The sequence below is a fragment of the Rattus norvegicus genome, chromosome 1 (assembly GCF_036323735.1).
Source record: "Rattus norvegicus strain BN/NHsdMcwi chromosome 1, GRCr8, whole genome shotgun sequence".
Classification (NCBI taxonomy): domain Eukaryota; kingdom Metazoa; phylum Chordata; class Mammalia; order Rodentia; family Muridae; genus Rattus; species Rattus norvegicus.
In genome coordinates this window covers 173,393,082-173,411,466 of record NC_086019.1, presented here as the reverse complement: position 1 = coordinate 173,411,466, position 18,385 = coordinate 173,393,082, and the positions used below count along the sequence as shown (strand labels likewise).

Genomic DNA, 18,385 nt, shown 5'->3' with positions numbered 1-18,385 from the left:
CGCTGGGGTTTGCAATGTTTCTGGGCAGTTATATTTATTTGTAGTTTAGATTGTTTATCCTCACTTTTGTATGCTTTTCCATTGTTTTCACTTTGCCACATTTTAGTTTTGAATTTTACATTTGCTAGGCACATGGGTAGTTTTAGGCTTTTGAGTATTGATATTTTATTAGGATTTACATCACACATATTTTTGTATAAATATGCCTTTAGACTTTTTGGTAATGTATGTAGGAGTGGAATTGCTGGGTGTTGGTATATTGACAATTAACATTAGTTGAGTCTTTTTGTTGTTGATTCTGTTTTTTGAGACGGGGTTTCTCTGTGTAGTACTGGTTGTCCTGGAATTTGTTTGGACTAGTGGGCCTCAAGTCCCAAGCCCTAGGATCAAAGGTGTGCGCCACAATCTCCAGGCTCAGAAGAGCCTTCTATAGCTCTTGTAGTGTGCCAGATGACATTCCTGCTAGCCATGTGTGACATGGCGCCCTCATCTGTACACACCTCTTCTCTTTTCATTTTGGCCATTGTTGGAATTAGGTACACTACTATTTGGCTTTGTATGGTAGCTTTAAAGGAACTTGATAATTTTGCTATTTTTGCTTTTAGGTAGACTTAAAATTTTTCTTAAATATTTACTGGAATTTGTGCTATGCTCTCGGTGGGAGTCTGTAGTTTATATTGCAGGTATCTTCCAATCCCTGCTTTCTGACTCTAGTGACTTTCAAGGAACAAAAGCATTATACTGTGATGCTTATCATTTTTCTCTTTTTCTGTGTTACTTTGTATCTTTTCGATGATTACAAGGTAAGGAGTTCTTCTATGTTCCTTCTAAAAGCCACATTATTTTACTTTTCATGTAGATGGGTAATTCAGAGTGAACCCTTTAAAATACTGTGCTGTAACTATTCTGTTACTGGCTGGATTACTTTGTTGTTGTTGTCTGTTGTTTGTTATTCTACAGAGTGAAAGAACCATTTCCAACTCACTGCCGGACTTGAAACACAAGGTTTCCAAAAGACTATTGCAGTGCTTTAAATGAACACTTTGTAAAACAAGTACTGATAGCACCAATTCATAAAGTTTTAGTGCTTAGAAACTCTGCTTTAGAAAGAATAATATTATAAAAGATGGTAAGAACAAAGAAGCTTTTTTTTTTTTTGTCATTGAGGGCACATTAACACTTGTTTTGTTTCTTGTTTTTTTGATTGTTTGGTTTTGGGTTTTTTTTGAGACAGGTTTTCTTTGGGTAGCCCTGGCTATCCTGGACATCTAATCAGGGGCAGGAGTACATGCAGTCAAGCACATCCATTGCAGTTGGGTCAAACTGACTGTTTAGGATAGTGTAAACGTGTGACTTGTCATTTTATGTAACCAGTAGCCTCCAACATTTCAGGATGTATCTGTCCTTGGGCCAGGGGCTTATAGGTTAGAGGTACTTTTGTTTCATGTATCTCTTAGTTACAGTAATTAAAACTTAAAATGCTGCATTCTAGAGGGATTCTGAAGGGATCCTGGTCTGAAGAAAGGAGTGCTGAGTAGGAAGGTGGCCTTGCTGGGTCCCTCTCATCTGATCACCCCTTTCATCTGTGTAGATTTCCATTCAGAACTGGACCGAAGCATAAAACCAGACATTTTATCCTGGATTTTTGGGTATTCATTTCTTCCTTCCTTCTTTCCTTCTTTCCTTCTTTCCTTCCTTCCTTCCTTTCTTCCTTCCTTTCTTCCTTCCTTTCTTCCTTCCTTTCTTTCATTCAAATATTTATTTATTTTATGTATGAGTACACTGTAGCTGTTTTGAGACACACCAGAAGAGGGCATCAGATCCTCATTACCGATGGTTGTGACCACTATGTGGTTGCTGGGAATTGAACTCAGGACCTCTGGAAGAGCAGCCAGTGCTCTTAAGAACTGAGCCGTTGGGGTTGGGGATTTAGCTCAGTGGTAGAGCGCTTGCCTAGGAAGCGCAAGGCCCTGGGTTCGGTCCCCAGCTCCGAAAAAAAGAACCAAAAAAAAAAAAAAAAGAACTGAGCCGTCTTTCTAGCTCCGGGTATTCATTTCTAAAGGCTCCATGTCACAGAAAACTTGTTTAGATATCTTTGTTAATGTTTGTAGGCTCAACTAGTAAGAGTTCATTCTGCTTTTCAAAGATCTGAGTTTGGTTCCTAGTATGTCTGTCAGGCGACTCGCAACCTTCCTATAACTCCAGCTTTGGGGGATCTTACACTGTCTGCTGGATACTGTGGGTACCTACACACACACACACACACACACACACACACACACACTGAAAATTTTGGTTTTTGAGACAAGGTATTTTTCAGCTTGGGCTGTCCTGGAACTCACTCTGTAGACCACAGGCTGGCCTCAAAATTAGAGATCTGCCTGCCTTTGTCTCCAGACTGGGATTAAGGGCTGAGAGATGGCTCAGAGGTTGAGAGTACTTGCTTCTGCAGAGGACATAGGTTCGGCTCTCAGCACCCACGTGGTGGCTCACAACCACCTGTAATGCCAGTTCCAGGGGATCTAGCACTCTCTTTTGGGATCTCTGGAGACTAGACACACAGATGGCACACATACCTATATAGGCAAAAATAAGTTAAAAATTTGACTCCATTTTTCTTTTTTTTTTTAAAGATTTATTTATTTATTATATATAAGTATACTGTAGCTGTCTTCAGATACACCAGAAGAGGGCATCAGATCTCTTTACAGATGGTTGTGAGCCACCATGTGGTTGCTAGGAATTGAACTCATGACCTCTGGAAGAGCAGTCGGGTGCTCTTAACTGCTGAGCCATCTCTCCAGCCCGTGTTTACATTGTTAACTTTCCCAGAATCTTGTTTCTTTTAGTTTGACCTTGTGGCGTCTGTTCGGGGATTGGCCAGGAATGTGGGCAGAGTTTATACACAGGTTTTGGGTTCCCCTTACCTAATTCTGTTTAGAATTTCTTGTCTTGTCTCTCTAGCTGCTGTCATAGTCTCCCGGTTTGCCCTGTGGTGAGACTGCAAGGCTAGTGTGGGTTTGCTAGTGCAGATGCTTTCTACGGCACAGTGGGACAGCTGGCTGGAAGCTGTAGACAAAGGGAAGTTTACCAGAGCCTCTACCTTCTGTGAAATATTAGTTCTTACCTGGTCAGTCATGCATGCTTTTCATTCTCCAGTATTTTCCAATAGTTTCTTACTTTGTTCCTTCCTTCCTTCCTTTTTTTTTTTCTTTTTTTCTTTTTTTTTGGAGCTGGGGACTGAACCCAGGGCCTTGTGCTTGTTAGGCAAGCGCACTACCACTGAGCTAAATCCCCAACCCCTGTTCCTTTTTTAAGGTTAAATTTTGTCGAGTTCATGGTTGTTTGCAGGAAAACTGATGTGGTAGGAGCCCTTCTGTCAAGACTATAAGCAAAGCGTCTACCTTCTGTCTTGTTTACCACTCTTAGAGGAGGTGGGATCTGCAGACTCCTGCTATAGCCAGCCTTATTCAGAACACCAGACAGTTTATACTCAATTTTTCTGTGTGAGTCACACAGAAAAGCGTGTGGTCACAAGGATGATCTTGAAGTTCTGATCCTTCTGCCTCCTCTGCCTCTCAAGTACTGGATTACGAGCGTGTGCTCCTATATCTGTCTTCAATATAGGCTTCCAAAGAAAGGAAAAAGGAGATGGCTCAGGTTGAGGGCACTGACTGCTCTTTCAGAGGACCTGGTTTGATTCCCAGCCCCCATATGGCAGTTTACAAACCGTCTGTAACTCCAGTTCCAAGGGATCTGACTCCCTCACACAGAAATATATGTAAACAAAACACCAGTGCACAAAAAAAAATCATTTTGAATTTTTTTTTTTATAAAGGAAAGAAGAAAAGACTATCACTTTAATTTGAGCCAGCACCAGCTTGGAGAGCAGTTATGCAGTGGTGCATGTGGTTTAGTGTGGCTGCTGAGGTTGTTGTACGGTGGGATGTCTCCTTCCCAGAATAAGAAAAATATCTGGACCTGTGATTCCTAGCTTTTTTGAGTTCTGGAACTTAGAATCTGATAGAAATTATGGTTCCCTTCCCAGAAAAAAACACTCATGTTTTCATAAAAAAAAATTCACCCCCTCCATTTAGGGTTATTTAAATCAAGCTGCAGATCAATAGAGGTACAAATATTAATTTATGTTTTGGCTCGGCCAAAGCAGAAAGATTTTATAACCTATTAGACATCCCAAGGCATGTAAAGTTTAGTTAGGGTTTCCCAAAATGCTTTTTTGTAGAGACAAAAGTCACAGATTGAAGAGCACCCAACATTTAAGACGCTGCTAGAAATGGGGCTAAGGGTTAGGCGGTGGTGCATGACTGTAATCACAGCACTCAGGAGGCAGGGACAGTTGGATCTGAGTTCAGGGCTACCCTGGTCTACAGAAGGAGGGGATTTAGTTTTTACATTTGTTGATATTATAGGTTTGTTTGTTAGGTTTTTGTTTTTGTTTTGTTTTTGTTTTTGTTTTTGTTTTTTTTGAGACAGGGTCTCATTCCTACAGTGTGTGAGTTTTCTAGAGACCGACATGATGGAGGATTAAGTGATTCTGTACATAAGTTTCAGGCAGTGATTTTATGTTTTTCGGTTACTAATTTTTTTTTTTTTGGTTACTAATTTTTTACTGCTGCTTTTAAAAATTCAGCCCTCCTTTAAAATGCAGTAATCCTTTATTTGACATTAAAATACACTTATTTCTATAAAATATATAAAATGTTTATTTTATATAAAATATAAAATTTATATAAAATATTTTAAGATTATGTTTTAAAGTGTTTTGTCTGTCTGTATGTGTACTGTGTGTGTGTGCCTGATGCCTGTGGAGGCCAGAGTAAAGTTTTAGGCCCTCTGGAACAGCAGTTACAGATGGTTGTGAACTGCCTTGTAGGTGTGGGAAGCAAACCCCATGTTAGCCTCTGAGCCATCTCTCCAGCCCCGGCTCACTCTTTGTCTGGGCTGCTGTTGCTTCCCTTTCTGTCCTTTGTTCCATTGCCTAGTGCTCATCTTGTTTTAGGGATACCTTGTTGCCATATTAGAACAGCTCTGTCTCCAGAAATATTTAGTTTGGACAGTGGTAGCCTCCTGAACCCTGTGTATGTTCAGAAATTTCTAGATAAGCTAAGAATAAATGAGCAAACTTAGCAAGTTTTAGAAGTTTAAAAGACGAAATAGTTATCTCCTCTCAAAACTGAAGGTGGGTAAAAATACCTTCTGAGATTTCTGACTGCAGACAGGATCATTGTGTCAGCTGCTTGCTGCTGGATTACTTTATGCAGTAAGTTAAGGCCTGCATGGGTGGATCTCTGCAGGTGCTGTGGAGAACACTGGGACTCACTCTGTGGAAGCCACAGGCCTTTGTTGTAGCGGTTGCCAGCTGCCTGCTGATTGTGCTAGTCTTCCTGAGTGGAGATTACTAAGTATATTTTGAGAGATGAAATGTACTCAAAAAGAAAATTTCGGAAGAATCTATTGGGCAGAAGGAATATGGAAGATGAGAGAAATTGAAAGTGCAGTTGGAACTCACTTTACTTGAGAAGGAAAGTTGTGTCTTGGCAGAAGTTGAAAATTAGAAGAAATGTGCTGCTGCTTCTAAGTTTAGTCAAAAACTCAGAGTGGATGAAAAAGATTTTCATTAGAAAGCAGTGTGTCTAACTCTCCATCCCTTCCAGGGCCTCCTATAGCCTGAAGTAGGCCAGATGATCTTGTACTTACAATTTTAAATTTATTTTTATGTATGTATATGCGTGTGCCTGTTTGTCTCTATGTGCACTATGTGCTTGTAGTGCCCACTGAGGCAGGAAGAGGGCATCAGATCCCCTGGATCTGGACCTGAGGTGGTTGTGAGCTTCCTGATGTGGGTTCTGGGAACTGAACTCCTGTCCTTTGGAAGAGTAGTGCATGCTCTTAACTGTTGAGCCATCTCTGTAGTTCTGACCTTCTGACCTCTTGCTCTCACCTTCAGAATACTGGAATAACAGATATGTATAGGTATGCACCGTCATAACTGGTTTGAACATGGTGCTTTGAACGTGCTAGGCAAACCCTATCAGCTGAGCTACATCTCCAATACTAAAAAAGAAGCCCATGCAATGCCTGTAGGATAATTTATGGGAGGAGCTTAGGTCTATGACATTCTGTAATGATGAACAGTGCATCCCTCTTAATGTTGCTGGCCCCTGATGGGTATGATAATGCATGATTTTAATTTAATTAGAGCACTTGATGAGAAGCAGAGGCAGGCAAATCTTTGTGAGTTTGAGGTCAGCTTGGTCTGCATAGCAAATTTCAGGACAGCCAGGGCTATGTAGAATGACTGTCTTAAAAAGAAAAACAAACCAAAGACCATATATATATTCCCCTGAGTTCTGAACTACAGGTAGGATAGAATTGTGTTAGCTAGTATGCACAGACAGACCCCTGTGCAGTGTGCTACCTCATTCTCCTGAGCTCTGAGATAACAAGTAATGGCCATCACGCTCAGCTTTGCAGTCAGCCTATTTTGGAATAGAAAATATGAAAGAATATTGTGTAAAGTAAGGGTAAGTATTATTTTGTGATATTTTTGTTTCAGGATATATATTCACGTATATGTGTATATATATGTATATATACATATACAAACATACAAATATGTGTTTATATATATATACATATATATACATACAAATATGTGCTTATTGCTTTGTGACATAAAATGTATTTTGTGCTGGAGTCATGGTCAAAAAGTTTGAATAACACTGCTTTATTGTAATACTCTGTTATTTTATTTATCATATAGCATTATGCCAGTACATTCAGGCTTCTAAAGCCAGGGATGGTGCCAGCCCTTTCATTTCAAGTACGACTGAAGGTAAAAACCAAACCAAACAGCGCAACCAGAGCTTTCTGGTTCTCAGTCTCTCCGGTGGCATTTTGACTCTTTGGCCTTTTAACCATCTTGTGCCTTTTTGAGCAGTAGATTTCTCAGGTTTTCGTCTCTCTAGATGTCAGCTTTTTTGACTCCTTCCCTGCTCACTTTAATATTATTACTTCAGCATATGCTAGTGTTTTTATGAGGAGACAGGGAGAAACTAGGAGTTGTAGGAATTTCAGACTCTGAACTAATAAATTAGTTAGTGTCCCCAAAGTCTTCTTAATATCTCCATGTTTTTATTATCACAGAATTGCATAGCATACTCTTAGAGTGTTTCCAGTTGATTTTAGGCAAATTGAATGTGGCTTTGTGGGGCTGGGGCTGGGTAATCCTCTTTCATTTCTTGTACGTTCTCTGTCTTTTACAAGAAAATTAACTATGGGCTTATAGCAGTAACTTCATGAAGGTAGAGTGTCCACTATTAACTGCGCTGCACTTTTCAGCTTCTTATTGATATTAGTAACTTTTGATGCCTTTTCTACTTAGGTGGCTGACATACTAACCCTTTGCCTTCATTTCTGCTCTTTGCTGGACTGCCACACTTTATGTTCATGATCTTGTGATTTAAAGGGATTTTGTGAAGACAATTTGCTTCTTTTTTTTTTTTTTTTTTTTTTTTTAAACAGGAGAAAATTTTGAGCAGACGCCATTGAGACGAACATTCAAGTCTAAGGTCCTTGCCCGATACCCTGAGAATGTAGACTGGAATCCGTTTGACCAGGATGCAGTGGGAATGGTTAGTATTTGTTAGCCGTAAAATTAGTACAGAGTAATATATAGAAAGGTTTTGAATCCTGGGTGTGGTAGCAATATTTGGTCTGTTTGATTTTGGAGGTGCTGTGGTTTTAACTCTAGGCTTATTGATGCTGGATCAGCACATCATTGAGGTATACACCAACACCAATAGTTCTTGAAGAAAGGATTATAGTACACATAGCCTGTGATTCTGTATTTTGTCAGAGTATCAAATACACTGAAAAATCACGTTTCTATTGTGTTAGACAAATAAATAGTAGTGTGTTAGTGTGTGTATTGTATTAATGTGGGAGAGCTTTAGGGAAGGTAGACAGATGTCCAACATGGTATATTGTAGCTAGCTGATTTGTGTTCTGGAGAGGACAAGGAATGCTCTCACTGCTTGTTTTCTATTGTCTTTTGCAGCTGTGCATGCCCAAAGGGCTGGCATTCAAGACCCAGGCTGATCCCAGGGAGCCACAGTTCCATGCCTTTATTATCACAAGGGAGGATGGCTCTCGGACATTTGGGTTTGCCCTTACCTTTTATGAAGAAGTTACCAGCAAGCAGATCTGCAGTGCAATGCAGACCCTCTACCACATGCACAACGCTGAGTATGATGTCCTTCATGCTCCACTTGCTGATGGTGGAGACCAGAGTGGCATGGAAGACGGTGAAGGCATTCCTGGGACCAAGCTGCAGCGCTTCAACTCCTATGACATTAGCAGGGACACACTCTATGTTTCTAAATGCATCTGTCTCATCACACCCATGTCTTTCATGAAGGCATGTCGGAGTGTGCTGCAGCAGCTCCACCAGGCAGTCACGTCACCTCAGCCCCCTCCTCTGCCCCTCGAGAGCTACATATACAATGTACTCTATGAGGTGCCACTTCCACCTCCTGGCCGCTCCCTGAAGTTTTCTGGGGTCTATGGGCCAATAATCTGCCAGAGACCAAGTACCAATGAGCTTCCTCTATTTGATTTCCCTGTCAAAGAGGTCTTTGAACTGCTTGGGGTGGAGAATGTGTTTCAGCTTTTTACTTGTGCCCTTCTGGAGTTTCAAATACTGCTCTACTCACAGCGTAAGTCAGTGTTGACTACAGCTCTCTACCCGTGTGGGATCCCTGCTTTCTACAGTCACATATAATGGGTCTGACGATAAAGGCCAAGGGCTTTAGACAGGTGGATGGAGAATGGATGGACCCTGAGAAGCTAGCAATTCTGGTTGGCTATCATCATGGCCTTTGGGTGTAGAGTCTTTAGTTTTGGAAGGAATACTTCTTCTAATTGACACTGAAAAGGGTAGTGGCCTCCAGCAGTGATGGTCCATCAGTTCTGTTCTGTATTCTGTGTTTTCTTTGGCTTGACAGTAAAATCAAGAACGATCCTTGTATACTGATAAGGTGAATTGTTGCTTCTTTCTGGTGTTATCTGAATTGTTGAATTGTTTCTATAAATGAGAGTTGAATGTGACTAGCAGGTTGAAAGACTACTCAGGTAGGTGAGAAAAAACAGTTGCTTACTCTGCAAGTCAGAACAGTATCATAAAATTCAGTACATAGTTTAGTATACAATATGCCAGGCATTGTTTCAAGGTTGGTAGATAAAAGTGATGGACAAAGTAAAAAAATAATCTTTCTGAGTGGAATTTGTATTTTAATGAGAGAAAAGGAGTTAGTAAATAGGTAAAATATGGAGATGGAAGATAGCTAAAGACTTTGGAGAAAGAAACGATGAAAGGATGATATTTGGGGAAGAAAAGTTCTGGTTGTTTTAAAAGAAAAGATTTATTTTTATTATTTTAAGTTTGTGTAGGGTGTGTGTGTGTGTGTGTGTGTGTGTGTGTGTGTGTGTGTGTGTGTGTGTGTTTGCATGTGGGTATGTGCACGTGAGTGTAGGTGCCTGCAGAGTTTAGAGGCATCAGATTCCCCTGGAGCTGGAGTTATAGACAGTTGTGAACTAATTGATGTGGTGGGTGCCGAGAACTGAAGTTGGAGCCTCTGGAAGAGCAGCCAAGGGCTTTAACCACTAAGCTGTCATTGCAGCCCAAAGTCCAGTTTTCAATAGAATGGTCTATTTTATTTTATTTATGAATTTATTTATTTATTTGGTTTTTTGAGGCAGAATTTCTTTGTGTAGCCTTAGCCATCCTGGAACTCCCTCTATAGGCCAGGCTGGCCTTGAATTTACAAAGGTCTGCCTGCCTCTGCTTCCTGAGTGCTGGGATTCAAGGCGTATGCTACCACCACCCGGAAATAGAGTACTTTTAAAAACAATTTATTTTCGTTTTAGATTGCAAATAGGGTCTTTTTTCCCCACAAAGATTTATTTTATTTTTAATTATGTATATGTTTGTGTGGCTGTGTATACATGTGCACAAGTGCCCATGAAAGCCAGAGGCTTCAGGGTTTTGGAGCTGGTGTGAGGCTCCTGTAAGCATCTGACCTGGGTGCTGCATGAACACAGGTCCTGTGGAAGAGCAATAGGTGCTCTTAACTACTGAGCTATCCTTCTCCCCTCTAGGTAATTGTTTTTAAAAAGTAGGTTAGGTCTTTTTGAATAACTTGGGAATATCTGTAGTCAAAAATATTCCAGGTTGGGCTTATGATGGTTCAGTGATTAAAAGCACTTGCCCACATAAGGCTGGCAGTCTAAGTTTGAGTCCTGAAACCTATATAAAACTCAGAGAGAACCAACTCTCCAGAGCTATCTTCTTACCTTCTCATGTACGTAGTAGCATGCACACCCACCCTTAGTACCCTCTCCCACACCACATAAGTTGACAGTTTCTCAGCCTTTGTCTTTTATGATATTGGCATTTAAAAGGTACTGTGTGTGTATGTTTTGTATATTTTTAGGATTCAAGTTGCCCTAGAGTTGGTTACATGGACAAAGACATTTTCCCTGTTCAGTAGTAGTAAGGTTTTTCCTATTCATTTCCTCACTGAGGCATTCTGAGTGTTAGAGCCATGGCTGGTATGTAAGGGTACCTAGTAAATACTTACTAAGTGAATAGGTATTATTTACAATTTAAACACTTATGTATATGGTGTGTGTGAATAACTTACTGTACTCTACATGCATACAGGAGCCTTTGGGTCCAGAAGAGGTGTCGGGTCCCCTGGAATTATGGTTACAGGTAGTTGTGAGCTCTAGTATGAGTACGAAGGACCGAGTCTGGGTCCTCTAGAAGTGTAGTTAGTTAGTGCTTTTAGCTACTGAGCCATCATTACAGCCCTTGACTGACATGTTGGTTGTTGTTTTATTTTTATGTATTTACTTTTTTGAGACAGGATTTCTCTATCTATCTCTGGCTGACCTGGAACTTGTTCTGTAGACCAGAGCTGGCCTTACACGCCTGTCTCTATCCTCCACCACCATTAAAGGTGTGTGCCACTTGGCACCATAAATAACATTTTTTAACAAAATATTCTAGCTAATCTTTTTTAAAAAATATTTATTTATTTATGCATGTGAGTGCTCTATTTGCATGTACACCTGCATGAAAGAAGAGGCCATCAGATCCTATTATAGATGGTTGTGAGCCACCCTGTGGTTTTTGGGAATTGAACTCAGGACCTCTGGAAGAGCAGCTAGTGCTCTTAACTATAGCCATCTCTCCAGTCCTTTGCACTCTTTTAAAAGAGTTTGGTCAGTGAGATAATGTAATTGTCTATTTGAGAGAAGGTGAAAGAAAGCTGGAGCTAAGGAGGTATATAGTTAACTGCTATGAAGTGGTTGGGGTTTGGGATCTAGTTTGAAGGTGAAGTAATGGAGAATCTTTTGTTTTAGCTTTGTTCAGAATTTGCGCGCGCGTGCGCGCGCGCGCACACACACACACACACACACACACACAGAGGTAGGTGCCCATGGAGGCCAGAAGATGGCATTGGAGCTGCAGTCGAAGGTACTGTGAGCCTCCTGAAGTGGGTGCTGGGAACCTAGCTTGTGTCTCCTGGAAGAGCTGTAGATACAGCTTATCTTATCTACTGAGCCATCCCCCGACTTCTGTTTGTTTTGAGTCAGGATTTCAGTCTACCTCTGGCTGACTTGGAGCTTGACAGCTCTACTTAGTCTTCCTGTCTCTGCTTCCCCTCCTGCTGTGAGTACAGGCATGGTCCATCACAACTTGCAAAACAATAATGAATTGAAGAGCACATACCTATCTAAAGCAAACAGCCACTAATTCCAGTTGACTTCTTGAGGGGCTACTGGCCTAATGTTAGTAAATCTTCCAGGTTTTCATAAGAACCCAGACTTTCTTAGATAAAAATGTGTGAATATTAAATGGTGGCATCAATGTTGCAAAACACTATAGGCTAAAAATACATCTGTAGATGAGTGGTTCCTGAGACTTCCCTTTGTTATCTTCTGAGTGAAGATACACTCTTGTTCCATGTAATAACTTTCTGGTCAGTGGCAAACTGTTCATGTGGTCCAGTGGTGGTCCCATAAGATTATGTCACCAACTCATAGTACCTTAGTTTGTGTATGTATATTCTGTAGTGTGTCCTTGTGTCCTGTAGCAGGACAGAATTGTGACACATTTTTTTTAGAACAAGTTACAAAGTCATATTCATTTTTTCTAATTCCAGTGAGCTTTAAACGACCATTTTTTTTTTGAAGATGTTAGCATTTAATTAACTTCTGAAGTGTAGTAGCCTGATCGAACAACATCAATGATGGGAGCAGCTCCAGTCTTGTTTTTTGCTGCATTGACCCGTGTCTGCTCATTGACCAACATCCATAATTTACAGTTGGTTGACAGTTGGGCAGAAGCTCTGGTTCCTCTTCAAGTGGTAATGCCTCATGCCAACTTTGCCGAAGTAACCTGGATGGTATTTGTCAAAGTTGATCCTGTGGTGATGCTCGTCTTCAGCATTCCCGAGGCCTCCTGGGTGCTTACCGATGTGTCCATGGACGTGGCCCAGAGTTTCCGGGTCTTCCTCAGTCTGGATGGCATGGTGGCAGGAAAGAAGGAGCAACAATCTCCTTTTATTAGAAGTAATTGTATATTACAGCATGGGGAAGAGCTGTGAGAGGACTTAGCCAGTTGCTTGGAGTTCAACTATTGCTAGTTGAGTGGTATGGAATGCTACGGCAAAGGAGATGCTGCTGCTATCATTGGTACTGTGTGCAGAAAAGGGTTTGTGTGTATGACTCCTGGAGGTTAGCGTTCTAGTGTGGGGACCACAGATTGCTGGATCCTTCAAGTTGAGAGGCTGCTTTAAAAACAAACAAGCAAACAACACAACGACAAAACATTTAAAAGGTAGAGGGAGAAAACACAACTTCTACAGACCAGAAAGCTATAAAGCTCAATTTCTCTTCTCTGTTAAAACAGCCACGCAAATGGAAATGGGGATTGTGTTATTGCTTTGTTTTTAAAGAATCTCACAGTTTCAATTGCACTGGAGGAAGCTCTTCAGAGAGCTTAAATTACATGTTTCAGATACTAGATTAGGTTTATCTTGAGGAGGGGAAAAGCAAGGCAGGTTTTTACAGTGTTGAAAAGCCTGCTTATATGGAGCAAATAACCGTCTCCAGCATGCCCTGATATATGTATGGCTGATAGATATGGACCTAGTTCTCAGACACTGGAGCTGAGCAGTATCCAGTACAATTAAACCTCACAGTGAATGAAGGCATTTGGGGGTTTGCCTCACTTCCATGGTGTTTTGGTACAAGGTGGGATGCTGTTGCCATGAGCCAATGAGAGCAGCCAGCCATAGAGTGTGGTAGCTTCTGCTTCATTCACTTTGGAGAGGGAAGGAGGGGAGGCTCTTTGGTTTTCTTGTGGTTGCTCCTTCTCTCCTTCGCTCCCTCCCATAAACCCAATCTCAAAATGGGGTGTGGAATATGTATTTACCTGCCAGTATTGGGAAGAGAAGGGATGAACCATTTGGAGTTAACCCAGACCTGTAGATCAGTCCCAGTGCCTTCTCACCTGTGGCAAGCCTGGGCTGCCTGTGTTAAGCCTGGGCTACCTGTGTTTTGTGTATTTTTGAGGTTCCTATAGCTCTCTCTTCATATTGATAAAATTCTGGAGCGGCTTACACAACAGAGGAGAATATTTGCTTATTTATTATAAAAGATACATTTGATACCAACCTAATAGGACTGCACAGTGCAGGTATCCCCATGCTGGCTTCTTTGGGTGAGCCTCACTCTAGCACCTCAGAATGTGTATTGGCCCAGAAGCTCTTTGGATTTGCTTTTTTATTTTTATTTTTTATTACTGTAGAAGCCTGAGTGATGAACTCTTTGTCTTTGGTGATTGTTTCTAGCATCTGCCCCTTTTGCCCTGAGATCAGAGATGGACTGGAAGTGCCAGCCTCTACTCATGCCTTTCTGGTGATTAGAACGTACCCTTGGAGCTCACCAGGGAGGCCTCTACCTCACCCTCAGCCACCACTCATCTCAGTATCGGAAAATGTTCAGGTTCTTAGCTGTGTGCCAGGAACTGGCGACGAAGACCAAATATAGATTCCTCACACAAGTAGCAATTAATTATAGGTCACACGTTCCTTTGCTTAGCCAGGAGCAAGAGACAGTCTCCCAGGCTATGGCAGCCTTTTGCTTCAGGGTCAATGCTGGGATTGTAGTAATAAGCCACCATGCCCAGCTAAACTCGCAAACTCTATTGTGTGCAGAAGTGTTGGGAGTAGTAGGCGATCTTGATTTGCTGTCTGGAGAGCAGAAAATCCTGGCTATCCCCACTTTAAACAATATGCTTAACATAATCTTGAGTAGTGGCTAGAGAAAGGTGACATTTACTCTTTCTGCCATATTTCTATGTATTGAATTTTATTACTAGTTAGATCTGTGTATTTGATGGGGGTCTACCAGGGAGTCTGAGTCTGTGGCCTCCAGTAGGGGGTCATAGTGGTCCTTGGGACAGTTGCATTGTATCGTTTGTTGAGTGTGCTTATTCTGTTTTTTTTTTTCCCTTCCGACCTAGATTACCAGAGACTGATGACCGTGGCGGAGACAATTACAGCTCTGATGTTTCCTTTCCAATGGCAGCATGTCTATGTCCCCATTCTCCCAGCTTCTCTCCTGCATTTCTTAGACGCTCCTGTTCCGTACCTGATGGGGTTGCACTCCAACGGCTTGGATGACCGCTCAAAGTTGGAGCTGCCTCAGGAGGTGAGAAGAGAGCCAAGTGCGGTGTGCCCCTGGCCCTCTCTAGCATGGGGAGGTGAAGATTCTGGGAGGAGACCAGCATGGTGCCACCAAGGGCCTGTTTTGGGGGCGGGTGCTAGAAAGGGGACTGGGAACATGAATAACTTTTCAGGAAAAAAATACAATGAACCAGGGTTGGGGATTTAGCTCAGTGGTAGAGCGCTTGCCTAGCAAACGCAAGGCCCTGGGTTCGGTCCCCAGCTCCGAAAAAAAAAAAGAAAAAAAAATACAATGAACCATTAGCCCCAAACTTATATCACTTACAGGGTCTTCATCACCGGATGTACCCAGTATGTTTTTATTTTTATTTTTATTTTTATTTTTTTTTTTTTTTTTTTTTTGGAGCTGGGGACCGAACCCAGGGCCTTGCGCTTCCTAGGCAAGCGCTCTACCACTGAGCTAAATCCCCAACCCCTGTTTTTATTTTTTAATTTCTTTTTTTCCCATACACATTTTTTCAAACACATCTCTCAGTTTTATTACCATCTTTGGCTTCACGTATACCTGGGACAAATTTTGTCCTCTTTAGGAATCTTTTGTCTTTATTCTCCATTCACTTTAGGCATATGGGTATGTGAAGAAGTTGCTCGGAAACCAGCAGTGTACTCAATGGGTCTGTTTGAGGAATTGTTTGTGAAAGAGGCTCCAATGTTCTGTGAGTTCTGGCGTGTGGAGCCTCTACTCTGTGGCTTTTTCCATTGCTACAACAACCTTTGCACTTGAGTTTCCGTCCTCTTCCTCTGGTCTGCTTGGGGAGGGGTAGACAGTGGGATGCAGAGCCCTACGTGCTCTTCAGAAGCAGGTCTTCTGTGGGCTTAGAGTACCATTCACCCAGGCCTGCCCTCTGAAGGCCAGACATTTTTCAGGGCAGTTGGCTAGCTGGGTATTTTCTACCCTGATTTATAGCAGACAACCTCTGTGGGGGTAAAGAATTGCAGGTCAGGTTTTTAAAAGAGTAAACCATTATACAAGATGAGGTAAGAGTAATGGTATCCTTGAAACATACTTTTATGTTTTTTCCCAAAAGAACACATGCTCATAGTTTTATAAAACGAACAATAAAGGAAGAATTAGCTCACATTTTATTACTCAGGTAATTTAGCATTTTAGTTGACATCTTTGGACTATAAAGGATCTTTAAACTCAGCTGTTGGAGGGGAGTGAAGGCAGAATGAAGGACCTTGATGTGGTTCTGTGCCAGGTAGCATCAGGATCCTGGGGTGGTAAGCTTGGAGTATAAAGAGACTTTCTGTAGAAGAGTGCTCATTTCTTAGACCCTCAAATTAGAATTCATCAGTTGCAGCCCTATCTTTGGCAATCAGAAGTCTGTAAAAAAGCCCTTTGTTCTTTTTCACACCAACACATGATCTCAGCTGGCCCTGAGCAAAGGAGAACCGAGCTGGTCTTGTGAGGCCTGTTTTGTTTTGGCTTCTCATTGGGGTTTCATTGTCTGAAGACACAGCATGTCAGAAAGTAAGCTTGAGAGCACTGAAGAAGGGGCTGTCACTTTCTGCTTGTCTTTTTCTTTTCTCTCCATCTGTCTTCTCTCAGGACACTCAGTAGCTTCCCCCTGGGAGCCTGTGTGCTGATGTCTCCTCAGTGATGAACTCAAAGGTGCACTGAGGGAACTAACTGACTGGGTTTAGGAGCTAAGGTTGGCAAAGGGCTCTGTGGCCCTCTGAAGGGAGAGTTTTGGGGATTTGGCGGATTCATGAGGCCTACCTTCAACAGTAGCTGTCTCACCAGGCTCCCTGTCAGCATGGCAGAGGTGAGCAGAGGGGTGATCGTTTGGCTTCAGTGTCTTTCCAGGTTTTTCATCTTCACAAAGCCTTTCACAATGTAAGTCACACGGGTGTTGCTGGGCCTTTTCTCAGTTGTGGGAGTGGATGTTTGAGGATTTGGTCATAGGTTTATAAATTGCTTCAGCTTGCCAGCCTGGGCTGAGAGGAAACAGCATGAGACTGTTTTATGAGCCTAGAAGTTAAATGGCCTCCTTTTCATTTTGCCCTCTTACTGCTTCCTTTTCAGCCTCATTTTGCAGAGTGACTAGGAAAGAGAGAAGTTCCTGTGTGTCTTAGCCACCTCTGAAGTGTGTGCCTGAGCCACTGTCCTCAGCCACCTCTCACCAAGGGTATCCACATATGTGGACGCAGGATTTGGGTTGATAAAATTCTTTATAGATGGAATTGGAGAGAGAGCTCAGTGGAAGAGCACTGGCTATTCTTCCAGAGGACCTTGCTTCCATTCCCAGCACCCACATGGTGGTACTAATCAGGGGATTGGATGCCCTCTTCTGACCTCCACAGGTCCCAAATACACTTATGGTACCCAGACATGCATGCAGCTGTATGGGAAAGGGACAATAAAGAAAGCATCAAACTAGCCATTTGCGATTAGAGGTAGTTTTTTTTTTTTAAAGATTTATTTATTTTATGTATATAAGTACACTGTGGCTGTCTTCAGACACATCAGAAGAGGGCATCAGATCTCATTACAGATGGTTGTGAGCCACCATGTGGTTGCTGGGATTTGAACTCAGGACCTTTGGAAGAGCAGTCAGTGCTCTTAACCACTGAGCCATCTCTCTCCAGCCCTAGAGGGAGGTTTTTATTGTGACTAAGAGAGAACACATCCGGGGACTTGCGGAAGAGTCTAGATCAGAGAGAAAAAGCAGCAGCCTAGGGGCTGGAGAGATGGCTCAGTGGTTAAGAGCACCCGACTGCTCTTCTAGAGGTGCTGAGTTCAATTCCCAGCAACCACATGGTGGCTCACAACCATCTGTAAAGAGTTCTGATGCCCTCTTCTGGTGTATCTGAAGACAGCTACAGTGTACTTATATATAATAAATAAATAAATCTTTAAAAAAAATTAAAAAAAAAAAAAGCAGCAGCCTAGATGTGACCAGGGCTAGGGAAGTGGTGAGAGGGTAGTAGCAGAAAATACTGAGTTATAAGGAGCTGCAGGAAGCCTCAGGGTTTGGGGTGGTGATGAGAAGGGTCGGGAGACTCTCAAGGGGGCTTTGAAATGTATGACAAGTACTTGTGAATGAGGTCTAAGGAGCCTGGAGGCCAGCGTGGGCTTTGATATGCTGATAACCACAGGTATAGGTCAATGCAGCCTCAAGCCAACTCCTTTGGCTGACTGTTTTACAAGTTTCTGAGGAATGCTGGCTTCTATCTAACCACCAGAATCCTCCTCCTATAGGAGCTTGAATTGGGCCAAGACTAGATGTGTGGACTGCCTGAGAACAAACAGGCAAAGCATCCATATAGATTTAATAAATAAATAAAAAGGAATTCTTTATGGACTCTCTATTTGACTCACAACGGTGAGAGAGAAGCCACTGAGCATTATTGGGTGGATCTAAATATTTTAGTTGCTTCCATGTTTCTTGTTGGAAAAACTGCCACCACCCTCTTTTTAAAAGATGAGTCAAGGGGTAAGAGATGGAAATGCGTGCCTTTCATTTTGTCAGCTGTGTAAAGGCCCTTGACTAGATTAGTTGATTTTGTTTTTTGATGGCTTGGCCTAAGAGCATTAATAA

General features: G+C 42.0%; 1 protein-coding gene across 3 annotated transcripts in view; it reads left to right on the top strand.

Annotated features, from left to right (window-relative positions):
* Dennd5a (DENN domain containing 5A) overlaps positions 1-18,385 on the top strand; it is a 66,015-nt gene that overhangs the window by 17,507 nt on the left and 30,123 nt on the right. For 2 of the 3 annotated variants that reach the window (NM_001107546.2, XM_039078190.2), the window contains exons 2-5: positions 6,785-6,856; positions 7,546-7,655; positions 8,081-8,738; positions 14,618-14,805. In NM_001107546.2, the coding sequence (NP_001101016.2) occupies positions 6,785-6,856; positions 7,546-7,655; positions 8,081-8,738; positions 14,618-14,805 (1,028 nt within the window). The remainder of the gene's footprint in view (positions 1-6,784; positions 6,857-7,545; positions 7,656-8,080; positions 8,739-14,617; positions 14,806-18,385) is intronic. The other variant, XM_017589204.3, reaches the window with a different exon arrangement.